Source organism: Trichomycterus rosablanca, chromosome 7, assembly GCF_030014385.1.
Source record: "Trichomycterus rosablanca isolate fTriRos1 chromosome 7, fTriRos1.hap1, whole genome shotgun sequence".
NCBI lineage: Eukaryota > Metazoa > Chordata > Actinopteri > Siluriformes > Trichomycteridae > Trichomycterus > Trichomycterus rosablanca.
In genome coordinates, this window is record NC_085994.1 from 24,870,270 (window position 1) to 24,886,504 (window position 16,235).

At 39.8% G+C, this 16,235-nt stretch overlaps 1 protein-coding gene across 1 annotated transcript in view; it reads right to left on the reverse strand.

Moving 5' to 3' along the window:
- LOC134318312 (serine/threonine-protein kinase WNK2-like) overlaps positions 1–16,235 on the reverse strand; it is a 97,252-nt gene that overhangs the window by 3,680 nt on the left and 77,337 nt on the right. Inside the window, exons 24-25 of the mRNA XM_062999166.1 lie at positions 10,142–10,359; positions 9,856–10,053 (exon numbers count right to left, since the gene is read on the reverse strand). Of these exons, the coding sequence (XP_062855236.1) occupies positions 9,856–10,053; positions 10,142–10,359 (416 nt within the window). The remainder of the gene's footprint in view (positions 1–9,855; positions 10,054–10,141; positions 10,360–16,235) is intronic.

Below are 16,235 nucleotides of genomic sequence, written 5' to 3' on the forward strand. Positions count from 1 at the left end.
TGTTAGCAGAACAATGTTTAATGGTAGGGGGTTGTGGCAGGTCCGGTTCCAAACACAAAGCAGGAATTCCCTGGACAGCGACAATCCATTGCAGGGCTTCGGCCATCCCTTCCCACTCAGACATAGTAAATCATGTCCTTGTAGCCGCCTGATATAACAGCTGAGATTTAAACCTGCATTTCAGCAGTGGTGGGCTAGTGTAAATATAAATATCCACTGCGCCATCCGAGCACCAAGCTATGACGATGTATAGGAACATAAAACCACCATGAGTTGGATTATGTGTGTGTTTCTTTTTCATCTAAAATCAGGATATTTTCATTTATTTCTATAAGAGTTCTAATTTTATGGAAATAGAGTTGCAAGAAAGTAAGTTCTTTTAAAAACACCAGAATTTCTGCAATAATTATTCATACACAGTGTGTTTTATCTTTATCCAGTTTACACTAATGTGCAAACAAACTATACTTAACAACTATACAAACAAACTAATAATACTAAAAAAATTGCTCTTTTCATGTCTTGTCTAAACTGATGTTAACCAAAGCCTTGAAAGAACCCGACAGCCTTGGCATTTACCCGCATTACTGTGCCCTTAATGTAATTGATACCGTCAACCCTCGCAGCCAGTATCAATCTAGGGGAGTGATGTGGAGGTGGTCAAGACCTACAAATTCCTCGGGGCGCATCTGGATGACTAACTGGACTGGTTAGCTAATACAGACATCTTGTACAGGAAAGGACAGAGCCGGCTCTACTTATTAAGAAGGCTGAGGTCCTTTAACATATGCAAAAAAAACTCCTCCACATGTTTTATCAGTCTGTGGTCACCAGTGTTCTTTTTTTATGCTGTGCTGTGCTGGGGAGGCAGTATTAAGAAGAAAGATGAAGCGAGGCTGAACAAACTGATCAGCCGTGCTGGGGCAGTGGTCGGCATTGAGCTGGAATCTCTGGTGACTGTGGCTGAAAGAAGGACCCTAAGCAAACTTCACTGTCACATCATGGACAATGAGAACCACCCCCTGCACACTGTTATCATAAAACAAAGGAGTATGTTCAGCGACAGACTGCTGTCACTAAGCTGCTCCACGGACAGACTAAAAAGGTCCTTTGTCCGCAGAGCCATTAGGTTCTCCAGCTCTCCAGTAACTCCAGCATTCGAGGACAGCGGGTGATGGCTAAGGACTGAGGGCACTACATGTAGCCATGTATGTATGTGTATATACAGTGGGGTCAAAAAGTATTTAGTCAGCCACTGATTGTGCAAGTTCTCCTACTTAGAAAGATGAGAGAGGTCTGTAATTTTCATCATAGGTACAACTTCAACTATGAGAGACAAAATGAGAAAAAAAAAATCCAAGAAATCACATTGTAGGATTTTTAAAGAATTTATTTGTAAATTATGGTGGAAAATAAGTATGTGGTCAATAACAAACAAGCAAGATTTCTGGCTCTCACAGACCTGTAACTTCTTCTTTAAGAAGCTCTTCTGTCCTCCACTCGTTACCTGTATTAATGGCACCTGTTTGACCTCGTTATCTGTATAAAAGACACCTGTCCACAGCCTCAAACAGTCAGACTCCAAACTCAACCATGGCCAAGACCAAAGAGCTGTCGAAAGACACCAGGAAGAAAATTGTAGACCTGCACCAGGCTGGGAAGAGTGAATCTACAATAGGCAAGCAGGTTGGTGTGAATAAATCAACTGTGGGAGCAATTGTAAGAAAATGGAAGACATACAAGACCATTGATAATTTCCCTTGGGGTCAAGATCTCATCCCGTGAGGTCAAAATGATCATGAGAACGGTGAGCAAAAATCCCAGAACTACACGGAGGGACCTGATGAATGACCTGCAGAGAGCTGGGACCAAAGTAACAAAGGCTACCATCAGTAACACACTACGCCGAGAGGGACTCAAATCCTGCAGTGCCAGGCGTGTCCCCCTGCTTAAGCCAGTACATGTCCAGGCCCGTCTGAAGTTTGCCAGAGAGTATATGGATGATCCAGAAGAGGATTGGGAGAATATCATGTGGTCAGATGAAACCAAAATGGAACTTTTTGGTAAAAACTCAACTCGTCGTGTTTGGAGGAAGAAGAAAAACCCAAGAACACCATACCTACTGTGAAGCATGGGGGTGGAAACATCATGCTTTGGGGCTGTTTTTCTGCAAAAGGGACAGGACGACTGATCCGTGTTAAGGGAAGAATTAACGGGGCCATGTATCGTGAGATTTTAAGCCAAAACCTCCTTCCATCAGTGAGAGCATTGAAGATGGAACGTGGCTGGGTCTTCCAGCATGACAATGATCCCAAACACACCGCTCGGGCAACGAAGGAGTCGCTCCGTAAAAAGCATTTCAAGGTGCTGGAGTGGCCTAGCCAGTCTCCAGACCTCAACCCCATAGAAAATTTGTGGAGTCCGTGTTGCCCAGCGACAGCCCCAAAACATCACTGCTCTAGAGGAGATCTGCATGGAGGAATGGGCCAAAATACCAGCTACAGTGTGTGCAAACCTGGTGAAGACTTACAGGAAACGTTTGACCTCTGTCATTGCCAACAAAGGTTATGTTACAAAGTATTGAGTTGAACTTTTGTTATTGACCAAATACTTATTTTCCACCATAATTTACAAATAAATTCTTTAAAAATCCTACAATGTGATTTCCTGTATTTTTTTTTCTCATTTTGTCTCAGTTTGTGTCATAGTTGAAGTGTACCTATGATGAAAATTACAGACCTCTCTCATCTTTCTAAGTAGGAGAACTTGCACAATCAGTGGCTGACTAAATACTTTTTGGCCCCACTGTACATGTACGTATATGTGCACTTAAGTATATTCATACACATGCGTATGTACAGTATGTCGATGTATATATAGTAATGGCTATATTGGCCCAATTCAATTCAATGTTCACTGTACTCCCACTTTTATGGCGAGAGGGATTAATTTAAACATTTGTTAATCTATGTACAACTTAAAATGCTTTCTTTTAATTTGATATGTATAGGATATGCATTACAATTCACTACAGCTTCACAGTATAAAAAAGTAGAATATGTCTGAGACACTGGCATACAAATACAGCGATGGGAATCCAGTGTTTAACCACTTTTGTTTTTGTTAATAAACATAATTACAGGGCATTTTACCACTATACATTTAAACACAATGTCTTTGACTTGAACAATTATGCTGCAAATAAAACAAAATTAAAATGTTCTTGTGAAAATTGGTTTACGAGGGTCATTATGAGCAAGGAAAAGAATGAGAAAGCTACAGAGCCACATGAAGAAACTCTGTCAGTACAACTGGTCTACTAATATACAAGTTAAATGATGAACAAACCAACAGTCTCTGGAAAGATGAGTCCCGCAAGAGGGTTTAAACCTAATAATAATAATAATGGAAAAGAAAATCCAGTACAGCATTCATCTCCTGTTTAACCCACCATGTTAAATGTCTCTGCTAAAAAAAGATATTAACACTAAAAATGCATACATGCATTTAGACCAATGGCCAGATAAATTATTTGAGACCTTGGCCAATAGGGGAATTTGGGGGGGGGGGGGATTGGAGAAATAGGGTTGTGCTCGTAGTCACAACATTTGGCATTCAACAGGCACTCTTATCCACTCTTATCTTATACATTACAGTTACAGTATACAGTCTGAGCTCAAGTCTTGCTCAAGGGCCCAACAGCAGCAACCTGGCAGTGGTGGGGCTTGAACCAGCAACCTTCTGATTACTAGTCAGAGCCTAGTGGTACCTGTACAGCTGTTCACAAGAACATTAAATTGAGCCAAAACATTTAAACCACCCTCCAAAAATGTGCATGGCACATTTTCACTGATTAACTTCACTGTATATTGTAAATATAATCACATTTGGAATCTGATGCATGCAATAAACCCCAAAAAGTTTGGAACGGAGGCAAAATGCCAATTTTTTTTTCCAGAAACAGGGATTATATTTTATTGTGCATCTGGATATATTAAATATTGGGCTGATGTTAATTACTCATAATTCATGGCTTGACTGCAGCAGAAATGGGCAGGCATAAAGACTGTGCTAATGTATCCCCTAATCAGCAAGAGATGCTTACAGGCAGCCATGGTGAATACCCATCAACAGAGGACAAAATAGGACGATCCTCCAACTGCCGACAGATTGTTGGGTAGAAAAGAGTTACTGTTGCCAGAAAACATGAAGGCTATGGAGTCTGGTACAGACCAGTAAAAAGCTAATGTGGCTCAAATTATAGATAATTTTAATTCAGATTATGTCAATGTGTCTCTAAACATGCACTAAGTGCAGTACTGTGTAAAGGGGCTGTGCCATAGGCATGAGAAAATGCCCATGCTAAATCCTGTCATCTATTTAAAGCCCCTGTAATGGCCATGCAGTCATCAGAATTGTTTCCTTCATGTAGACATGTATGTGTGGGTCACCTAATTGAAAAAATGGCACCAGGATGCACTGTATGGCAATCCATTTTACAATATACAGAAGTTGTGTCCTAGTGCCAGATAACACAGGACTCCAATGTCTTGTGGAGTTCATGTCTTGGCAGATCAGAGCTGTTTAGACAGTATATCAGGCGGAAGGTCTAGGTTTTGGCTCATCAGTATACGTATATCCACACATGTATGTGTTTAGGTACTGAAACATAAAAAAAATCAAAGAAATCGTTTAAAAAAAATAAATAAATAAAAAAAAAATATTCCAAATATAATAGAGAAGAATTTATTCTCATTAGTAAAGAAACCCTATATGAGTGTTTCAATAACAGAACAACTCAAAAACTTATGCCTAAATAATGAGTGGTTTCTTAAATTATAAATAAATGTATGTGAAGGTAATTTTTCATGACTAAATCCAACTAAAAATGTTTGATCTTAAAATTGAAACTTCATCAAAAGGACAAACGTAACTTTGGAAAACTGAACATTTCCAAAAAGGAATGGGTCACAACTAACTCACAATGGTACAAAGAGCTAATCATTTTTTTCTAAAGTGGATAAATGCCCTACAAGTGTAATAAATAACAAAAACAAAAGTGGTTCAATACTTATTTTTCTTAACTGCATATGTTCATAAATGATTTAGAGTGCTGGGACTGCAAAAAATATATCACAACTAGAGGTTCTTATGGTGGCAATTAAATAAATAAATAAATAAATAAAATTAGGTATTGCATAATTGCACATATAAGGTTATATGGAACATATACAGTTCAAAATATTACAACTATATTAAAAGAAAAAGAAAACAAGTAGCAGGGGCAGCCTCTTTGCTCATCATCATCATCATCAATTTTTTTAAGAAGACATGCAGTAGATAGCCAGAGAAAAAAATAAGGTAAGAATTTAAAAATACAGCCCTGGTAATCTCCGAAGTGAGCCTGGCTTGTGCGTCTGGCATGCACGTCTTCTGATTCCAAACATGAGAATGCACGGCCATCATCCTCTAATGCTGCTTTGCGTGTTTATTTTTTTCTCTTAAACATATGTAGGGACATTAGTGAAAGATAGAAAGCACATGTACATAAGATACAAAGGCTTTGGCAGACACATATAGTCTTCTCTGACTCTTAAAAGGCTTGTAAGGCCCATGTTTGGGGGAAGACGGTTATATGGTAAGCATAAGCGGCACACAAAGCATTTGTATGAATGAAATACAGAAGTAACAGATGAAACATGGTGGACGAATGAAAATGAATGAAAGTCTCTAGGGATTGTGTGTGCAGGGTAACAAGGACTAAAGAGGAATTGACTCCATTAGGGCAACCATAACACATTAGGATGAAACAGCAGAGCGGAGTCAGGAAAGCCAGAAAGATCGAAGAATCAAGGGAGGATGGATGAATGAATGAATGAATGAATGAAGTAGAGTAGAAGAAAACAAATACAAACAGATGGACAGAGACACGGGTCCACTGAGGAATCTAGTGCGCGGTTTGCTACTAGATTTATAGGTGACTCTCTCGGATGTTTGGTGGTAAACGGTCCAGCCTGTGAAAAACGAATATAAAAGGAAGAGAAGAAAGAAGAGAGAAAGAGGGAAGGGAGAGAGAGAAAGAGAGTGGTGTAACAGCAAACATATCAGCTTTCAGAGACCCGCATCATGTCAGCATAGTAAGGCACAGCCAAAGACTACAGCACTAATGAATTAATGGTTATGTTTATGGTTTGTGTCATTTTAGTAGTATTTCCTGTAGCTGCTGACCTCTTAAAATGGTGATTTTTGGAATAAATAACTATTACTATGGCATAGCTTAATGTAATCCCAATGAGTGCACAAATCTTTTTTTTTTTTTTTACAACACACAATAAACTGGACTTTCTGTGTGTAAGAAAAAGCTTTATCAAACAATGTGGCCATATTATGTATGTGGACACCCTATTTAGTTCAGGTGCATCAGGACCATTCAAAGCTGGATTGCTCTACTTGCAGTATGGGCAGTGGTAGCTCAGTGGTTAAAATACTGGACCAGTGGTCAGAAGGCTGCCAGTTCAACCTCCACTACTGCCAAGCTGCCATTGTGCCTGAGCAAGGCCCATGAACCTCAATTGCTTGCATGGTGTTCGGTCATAACTGAGAGTCACTTTGGACAAAAGCATCTGCTAAGGGTTATGAATGTATTTTAAGTCAGTTTGGGAAAGACCCTTTTCTTTTTCAGAACAACTGTGCCCATTGTCTTTTGAGGGAGTGCGTAAATCCTAACTGGATGTACATCGAATAGGCATAACATTATGACCACAGACAGGTGAAGTGAATAACACGGATTATCTCTTCATCATGGCACCGGTTAGGCACCTTGGGTGGGATATACAACCCCTGGCAAAAATTATGGAATCACCACTCTTGGAAGATGTTCTGTCAATTGTTTAATTTTGTAGAAAAAAAATAAATCACAGACATGCCACAAAACTATCATTTTTCAAAATGTCAACCTTCTGGCATTAAGAAACAATAAAAAAAAGAAACAAATATAATAGTTGTGGTCAGTCACAATTGCTTTTTTTAGATCAAGTAGAGGAAAAAAATATGGAATCACTCAAATCTGAGAAAAAAATTATGGAATCACTCTGTAATTTGCAGTTTAAAAACAAAACATCTGCAGCAGATTAGATTTGCTAATTATTCTTCAGTTTAAAAAGAGTGCTCACACCTCGGAGAGCTGTTGCACAAAGCAGATTGTCATGAATCATGGTTCCAACACAAGATATGTCAGTTGAAACAAATGAGAGGATTATAAAACTCCTTCAAGAAGATAAATCATTGTGGAATGTCGCAAAAGATGTTGGTTGTTCCCAGTAAGCTGTGTTTAAAATCTGGACCAAGTACAAACAAAATGGGAAGGTTGTAAAAGGGAAGCATACTGGTAGACCAAGTAAGACATCAAAGCATCAAGATAGAAAACAAAGCAATATGTCTTGAAAACAGAAAATGCACAACAAAACAAATGAGAAACAAGTGGCCGGAAAGTGGAGTCAATGTCTGTGAGTGAACTGTAAGAAATCACCTAAAAGAAATGGGATTTACATACAGAAAAGCCAAACAAAAGCCATCATTAACACCTAAAAAGAAAAGAACAAGGTTAAAGTAGGCTAAAGAAAAGCAATCGTGGACTGTGGGTGACTGGATAAAAGTGATCTTCAGTGATGAATCGCGAATCTGCATTGGGCAAGGTGATGATGCTGGAACTTTTGTTTGGTGTCTGTCCAATGAAATTTATGAGGATAACTGCCTAAAGAAAACATGTTAATTTCCACAGTTGTTGATGATATGGGCCTGCATGTCAGGTAAAGGCACAGGGGAGATGGTCTTCAATAAATGCCAAAGTCCACATTGAAATTTTGGACGCTTTTCTTATTCCATCAGTTGAAAGGATGTTTGGTGATGATGACTTCATTTTTCAAGATGATAATGCATCTTGCCATAGGGCAAAGGACGTGAAAACTTTCCTTCAAGAAAACATATAATGTCAATGGCATGGCCTGCAAATAGTCCGGATCTCAATCCATTTGAAAATCTCTGGTGGAAATTGAAGAAAATGGTCAATGACAAGGTTCCAACCTGCAAAGCTGATCTGGCAACAGCAAGAGACAGTTGAAGGCAGATTGATGAAGAATACTGTTTGTCATTAGTTAACTCCATGCCTCATAGAGTTTAAACCATTATAAAAGCCAGAGGTGGTGCAACAAAGTAATAATGGTGCAGTGTTTTCTAATGATTCCATAATTTTTTCCTCAGATTTGAGTGATTCCATATTTTTTTCCTCTACTTGATCTAAAAAAAAAGCAATTGTGACTGACCACAACTATTATATTTGTTTCTTTTTTTATTGTTTCTTAATGCCAGAGGGTTGGCAGTTTAAGAAATGATAGTTTTGTGGCATGTCTGTGATTTCTTTTTTTTTTCTACAAAATTAAACAATTGAAAGAACATCTTCCAAGAGTGGTGATTCCATAATTTTTGCCAGGGGTTGTATTAGGCAGCAAGTGAACATTTTATCCTCAAAGTTGATGTTAGAAGCAGGAAAAATGGGCAAGCGTAAGGATTTGAGCGAGTTTGACAAGAGCCAAATTGTGATGGCTAGACGACTGGGTCAGAGCATCTCCAAAACTACAGCTCTTGTGGGGTGTTCCCGGCCTGCAGTGCTCAGTATCTATCAAAAGTGGTCCAAGGAAGGAACAGTGGTAAACCGGCGACAGGGTCATGGGCGGCCAAGGCTCATTGATGCACATGGGGAGCGAAGGCTGGCCCGTGTGGTCTGATCCAACAGACGAGCTACTGTAGCTCAAATTGCTGAAGAACTTAATGCTGGTTCTGATAGAAAGGTGTCAGAATACACAGTGCATCACAGTTTGTTGCGTGTGGGGCTGCATAGCCGCAGACCAGTCAGGGTGCCCATTGCTGAACTGTCCACCGTTGAAAGCGCCAACAATGGGCATGTGAGCATTGGAACTGGACCACGGAGCAATGGAGGAAGGTGGCCTGGTCTGATGAATCCCGTTTTCTTTCACATCACGTGGATAGCCGGGTGCGTGTGCGTCACTTACCTGGGGAACACGTGGCACCAGGATGCACTACAGGAAGAAGGCAGTGTGATGCTTTGGGCAATTTTCTGCTGGGAAACAAGCATTGTTGCAGACCATGTACACCCTTTCATGGAAACAGTATTCCCTGATGGCTGTGGCCTCTTTCAGCAGGATAATGCGCCCTGCCACAAAGCAAATATGGTTCAGGAATGGTTTGAGGAGCACAACAACGAGTTTGAGGTGTTGACTTGGCCTCCAAATTCCCCAGATCTGAATTCAATCAAACATCTGTGGGATGTGCTGGACAAACAAATCCGATCCATGGAGGCCCCACCTCACAACTTACAGGAGTTAAAGGATCTGCTGCTAACATCTTGGTGCCAGATACCACAGCACACCTTCAGTGGTCTAATGGAGTCCATGCCCCGACGGGTCAGGGCTGTTTTGGCAGCAAAAGAGAGACTAACATAATATTAGGAAGGTGGTTGTAATGTTATGCCTAATCGGTGTACATCTAATAAAGCTGCCAAAATATTGACCATACTAGTTCTCTTTTCTGTCACTCTTCCTTCGGCATGTATTAGTGTTTATGTGTTTGTGTATGTGACACAAATGGGGAGTCATTAAGCATGCTGCGTAATATCACATGACCATGCAAATTCATGTTAAGCACTTTCACAAAGACTTACATTTGAGCATGTGGTGCGAGTATGAGATACACATTATCCTCTACTCTACAGATTACAGACAGACACAGTGATGGACTTCTGTATGGGTACCGCATATGTATGCATGGGCGTATGGTTACCTTGACCTGGAAGTGCATGTGTGGCTGAACCGTAAATGTTGTCAGAGGACAGCGAGACTTTCAGAGAACAAGGCTGCTGAGTTTGAACTGGCTGCAGAGGTTCAGACACTGGACTCGTGGCCATGCTGGAAGCAACTGAGCTGTTACCTAGAACTGAGCTTTTGGCTGGAGAACTTGGCATGCTGGAACAGGAATCGGCTGGGGGAAAACATGACAGTCAGATTTTACAGCCAAGGAAAAGAAACTCCCCAGGGTAGTCTGTTAAAATGCATTAGCATGCACTTACCCGGGCTGTTGGTGCGGGTATTTTTGAGCTGTTGCACCGTGGGATTAAGGAGTTTGCCACCTTTAAGTTTGTGCTTGGAGGCTCTGCGGCGGCGGCCTGTAGGGGGTGCTGCATGCAAGAAGCCCATGCCTGGAGGTACAGGTCGTCCGAGCCACGAGTACAGCTGCTCGATTTCATTTCTCTGATGTGCCTGCAGCTCAGAAATTTCTTTCATATGCCTGTGGGAATGACAAGAAAAAAAATTGTATATACAGAAAAAATCTACATGAGGCCTGGGTTTATTTACAGCTTGTCATTGCTGCTGACAACAGTGGTATTCCAACCTTAAAATACATATTTTTACTGCAATTTATCCTTCCTCTGTATTGATACTACCCTCCACTGCTGACTAAGGAGCATCGCAACTGACACACGCCCCCTCCAACACGTGTGCAGTACCAACTGCCTCTTTTCACCTGCATGAGGCGAGTTCATATACGGATTAGCCTTGTGCATGAGGAGCCACATTATCAGCATTATTCCTCAACTCTGCGCAGGTGCCATCAATCAGCCAGCAGAGGTCGTAACTGCACCAGTTATGAGGAACCTTGGTCCGGCTAATCCCACCCTGTGAACAACAGCCAATCGTTGTTCATGTGGTCGCCCAACCCAGCCGGATGGCAGAGCTGAGATTCGAAATGATGTGTTCAAAATCTCAGTTTTGGTGTGCTAGCATGTATTACCGCTGCGTCACCTGAGCGGCTAAAATAATTTTTAACTAAAAATCTTATCAATAATCTATTTTTGGGTGCTGCAACTGTCTTTGGGGACAGTGGTAGCCTAGTGGGTAGAGCTTTGGGGTATCAACCGGAAAATTGGCGGTTCAAATCCAGGCTCAGCTATGCAGCCACTGTTGGGTTCTTGAGCAAAGCCCTTAACCCCGTCTGCTCCAGGGGCGCCGTACGATGGCTGACCCTGCGCTCTGACCCCAGCTTCCAAACAAGCTGGGATATGCGAAGAAAGAATTTCATTGTACTGTATATGTATATATGACAAATAAAGAATATCTTATCTTACAATGCGCTAACCCACCACCGTTACCCCTTTTCCACCGACTCAGATCCGGCTCCGTTCCGGTTTGCGAACTTGATTTTGAACTGGTTCCATGTGTTTCCACCGCAAAAAAAGAGCGTTCACGCTGCACTTTTCATTTTTTAAAGTTCACCTGATTAAATTCTAAACCAGTTTGCCACTGATATTTTCAAAGAGATGTACTGTGTGATATGACGTGGTAAAAGTGTCCCGGACAGTATAAACACTTCATGTGAAAAATAAAGTGTAACAGGGCTTGTTGTACTAAAACAATGACCGATAAATTTGGGAGTTGTAAAACCACCACACGTGAAGTTAATACGGCTAAACACAGATACATGTGGAGCTTTTAGAGTGGATCTGATGGTTATTTTACACAAATGGATGTTCGTATCGTGGAACTTTAATGTTTGATCGCTCAAGCAGAGCGCTGAGCAAATCGGCTATTTGCGCTGAGGGTCGCGGTGAGAGCGAAGCGCAAAACGCTTCTCACGTCAATGAACTAAAGAAAGCAACTGCGACAAACACGTCTATGTCTTATTACCAGTAGTTGAGCGATGCTTTTTGCATAAAAACAAACATCCGTAACAACAGCACAAATGCTCGCATGTAATCTACATGCTCCGCCATCACATCACTACTCTTTACTTTTAATGCCCACCGTTGATGATGCAGGCTTGGTTCCCAAAAACTGGTGGAAACACGGGTCGGTTCTCTACAAAACACCAAGGTTCAAAGAAACCTGAACAGAACCAGTTCAAGAACCAGGGTTCTTTTGGTGGAAAAGCGCTATGTCTGAACCTCTGCAGCCAGTTCAAACTCAGCAACCATGCTTCTCTGATGAAAGTCTCGATATCCTCTGACAACGTCTACAGTTCAACATGCATTTTTTTTCTTTCTGTAACAGGAGCACTTGACAGATTGTTTTTGACTTAGCTGAATATCCAGCATCAATGCTTTTGTGCTTCCAGGCCCTGCATTACCACAACAGTTGATCTGAACACTAAGACTAGGCCACTATGAGGCAAACTGCAGGTAACGTTAAAAAAAGTGGATACACTGGATACACATGTTCAGGTGTGACTGACATCCTGAACATATAAATGATTTACATCTAGATCCTTTTATTTAATATTTGGAACCTCTTTAAGCATCTCTGCAGAGAAGAATCTTATCTACAATAGCTCAGTGTGATGCAGCTTTTTTATTTTACCATGCCAAAGCAATTATATTCAAATAGCTGATGATTGTTTCTGTTTGTAGGGTTTTATTCTGACAAATATAGAACCACACCTGATTAAGAAAACAGTTACAACTGGCCTTCGTTGATAAGGATTTCATATAGGGCTGCCACTAACGACGAATTTTTCTATCGATAAATCTATAGACTACAGTATTTTACCGATTAGTCAATTAATCTAAAGATGAATTTTCCTCCAAAAAATGTAATTCAGAATCTCATTTAAGCTTTTTTTATTTTAACAACAAACTTTATGGCATAATAATATGGCACAAAAGTAAATGTAAACAGGGTTTATGTCCATATTATCAAATTCTCAAGTGCTCTATACTAAAAGTGCAACATGTGTTTATGGCGTTCCGTACACAAAGCAAAGTGCTTAAACCTATAGCAGAAATAAAATACTTAGAGGTGGGCACATCTCATTAAGTCCAACGTACAGTAACGACAGAATGAGCCCAGATTCTAACCTACACATTCACTCAAAACTTACTTCACATTCTAAGCGATGTAAACAAAGTGGTAAGTGTTTCACATGAGAAACCGCGAGCTCAGCAAAGTGCACAGCAGTCTAACTGAACTCGCTATAAATACGGTATTCAGATATCTCTGCGATTAAGAAGCTTAATGAAACAATATAGAAGTGAAAGTTTTGCCGCGTCTCATGTGCCCCAACTGAACTCGCTAAGGAATACGGTTTTCCAAGATCTCTGCGATTAAGAAGCGTAATTAAACAATATAGACGTGCAACATCGTGCTAGTGCTGCTGTGGTACCATCAAAGTTTTGCACAGTGTACAAACCACCTTTTTGTTTTGTGCCAGTTTTAAGTATTCCAAAACTTTTGATGATTTGGGTCTTTTAGCTTTTCTTTGAAAGCTCTTTACAATCGGCCTCTGCTAAGACTTAAAATGCATCGACTAAAAATGCTTCGACGTCATCGACTAGGTCGACCAATCGCGACAGCCCTAATTTCATAGCTGTGTTTTTAGGTGTAAATAAATATACTGTTGTCCAGTGTACATGAAAAACATTTTCAAGGTTTACCAGTTAGTTTTTGTATTGTACTGCTTAATTTGATAACGACTGCAAATGTGCTGAATTCATAAAACAGCAGGTCAAGAACTGCAACTGCGGTTTTTAAAAATATTCTACATGCTTTTCTACTGTAAAGCATAAAAGAGGAGTTGTTTAGGGGCTGTTTTAAACCTCTTTCAACAACATTAGCATTTCCAGCTATTTACAATACACCATCGATCCAAAACATTAGGGCTACCTGCTTAATATGCTGTCAAAACAGTTCTGACTGTTTTTGCACACGGTCTGTTCCACGAGTATTTGATATTTGACACTAAATGTAAGTCACACTTTGGTCCAGCAAAGAGGACAAATATTTACATGAAACATGTATGTTGACAAGACAAATTGTCCTCAGGCCTTCTGCCATTAAACTTGTAATGTACTGAGTAACCTTGGAAAGCTTAAAAAAAGTTTGCAATCAACAGATACTGAGGGTGTCTGTATAAGGTTTCGGTTTATAATCGCAAACATTTGCTGTTATCAGTAATATATTAAAAACATAATTGTGACTGGGATTTTTTGTTATTCAAATTCCGTTAATCACTTCTTAACAATACAAACAATACAATACAGAGCAATATAATTATTTGAAAAGTTTTTCCTTGTCTTCACTGCTGGGCTAAACATTTAAACAAAGGGGGAAACATTAATATGACACAAATGCATCATCTAAACTAACATATAATGCTTATATTAACTCCTGTGCAAAAATTTATACAGCACAATGTTCTTTAGAAAAATATTATTTACCATTCACAAAAGCACAATGAGACATACACTGATCAGCCATAACATTAAAACCACCTCCTTGTTTCTACACTCACTGTCCATTTTATCAGCTCCACTTACCATATAGAAGTACTTCTAGAGAAGTAGAAGTTCTACAATTACTGACTGTAGTCCATTTATTGCTCTACATACATTTTAGCCTGCTTTCACCCTGTTATTCAATGGTCAGGACCCCCACAGGACCACCACAGAGCAGGTATTATTTGGGTGTTGGATCATTCTCAGCACTGCAGTGACACCAATCTTCTACCAATCTTGGTCATCTTCTAGACCTTCATCAGTGGTTACAGGACGCTGCCCACATGGCGCTGTTGGCTTGGTATTTTTGGTTGGTGGACTATTCTCAGTCCAGCAGTGAAAAAAACTCCAGCAGTGCTGCTGTGTCTGAGCCACTCATATCAGCACAACACACACTAACACACCACCACCATGTCAGTGTCACTGCAGTGCTGAGAATGATCCACCACCCAAATAATACTTACTCTGTAGTGGTCCTGTGGGGGTCCTGACCATTGAAGAACATCATGAAAGGGGGCTAACAAAGCATGCAGAGAAACAGATGGGCTACAGTCAGTAATTGTAGAACTACAAAGTGCTTCTATATGGTAAGTGGAGCTGATAAAATGGACAGTGAGTGTAGAAACAAGGAGCTGGTTTTAATGTTATGGCTGATCAGTGTATGTTTCCAACTTTGTGACATCACTTTGGAGAAGACCCTTTCCTGTTCTAGTATTACTGTAGTCCTGTGCACATGGCTTGACGAGTTTGGTGTGGATGAACAGCAGTGGCCTTGACAGAGCATCAAACTCAGACTTATAAAGCAACAAAATGCATTACTTAAACAGTAATTATTAACCATTTTCTACTTCAAAGCCAATTCCAGGAAAAGTTAAAACTGGAGAGAAAATTTACATAAAACCCATTTAGACATCAATTATAAACATTATAACACACACACACACACACACACACACACACATTCTTTAGCACTGCAACACCTTCAAAAAAGTAGGGACAGGGGCATATTTAGCACTGTGTTACCTTACCTTTTTTAACATCATAGGATACCAGTTATTAAAGTTGGGAAAGTTTGTATATGTCTTGTATTGTCTGTGTATTGTTGTTTAACTGCTCTGTAAGATTTAAGGTGCCCTTGAGTGCTTTGAAAGGCACATATAAATAAAATGCATTATTATATTATTATTATCTTTTCCATTCCATGTCTCTGCGGTCATATATCATGCTTCCAAATGCTCAGCACATTATGGAAGATAATTTCACTTTAAATGGGACATGCGCAACTTCTAATTTAATTTAATTAGGACAATTTGAATAGGACATGTGCAACAGCTTCGGTTCTGCTTCTGTTTTGTTTAAGTACTGTTTTATATTTTTATATTCATATTTGTATATAGTACTTTTATTGTTTGCTGTTTTTTCTTGCACCGAGAGTGGGGGGGGGGGGGGGGTTGTATTCCAATTTCGTTGTGCAAGTGTACAAGTACTATGTGCAATGACAATAAAGGATTCGTATTCGTATAAGATGGGTCTTGCACCTATTACAGTGCCCCACAGCAGTAACAAATGAACTGGCTTAGAATTGTTTTGCTGAAACAAACAGGGCATACCTGGCAAAAAAAAAATTGTAGATGGCAGCATATGTTGCTCCAAAACATGCACGCATATGACTTGTATATGAGTTTTTTCATAATGTAGCAAACTTTGGTTATGGAACATCAATGAGTTAGATATTATAGCATTTTATACTAATTCAGTCTCAAAATTCACGTCAGAGTTTTATATTTTGACTAGGGTCTGTTACATATGCGTGTAAATTATAGTCACAAAAATATGTTAAAAGTTTAGAGTAAATCATTAAATCTTTGTGCTATTTCACTTAAAAACCTGTAAATTA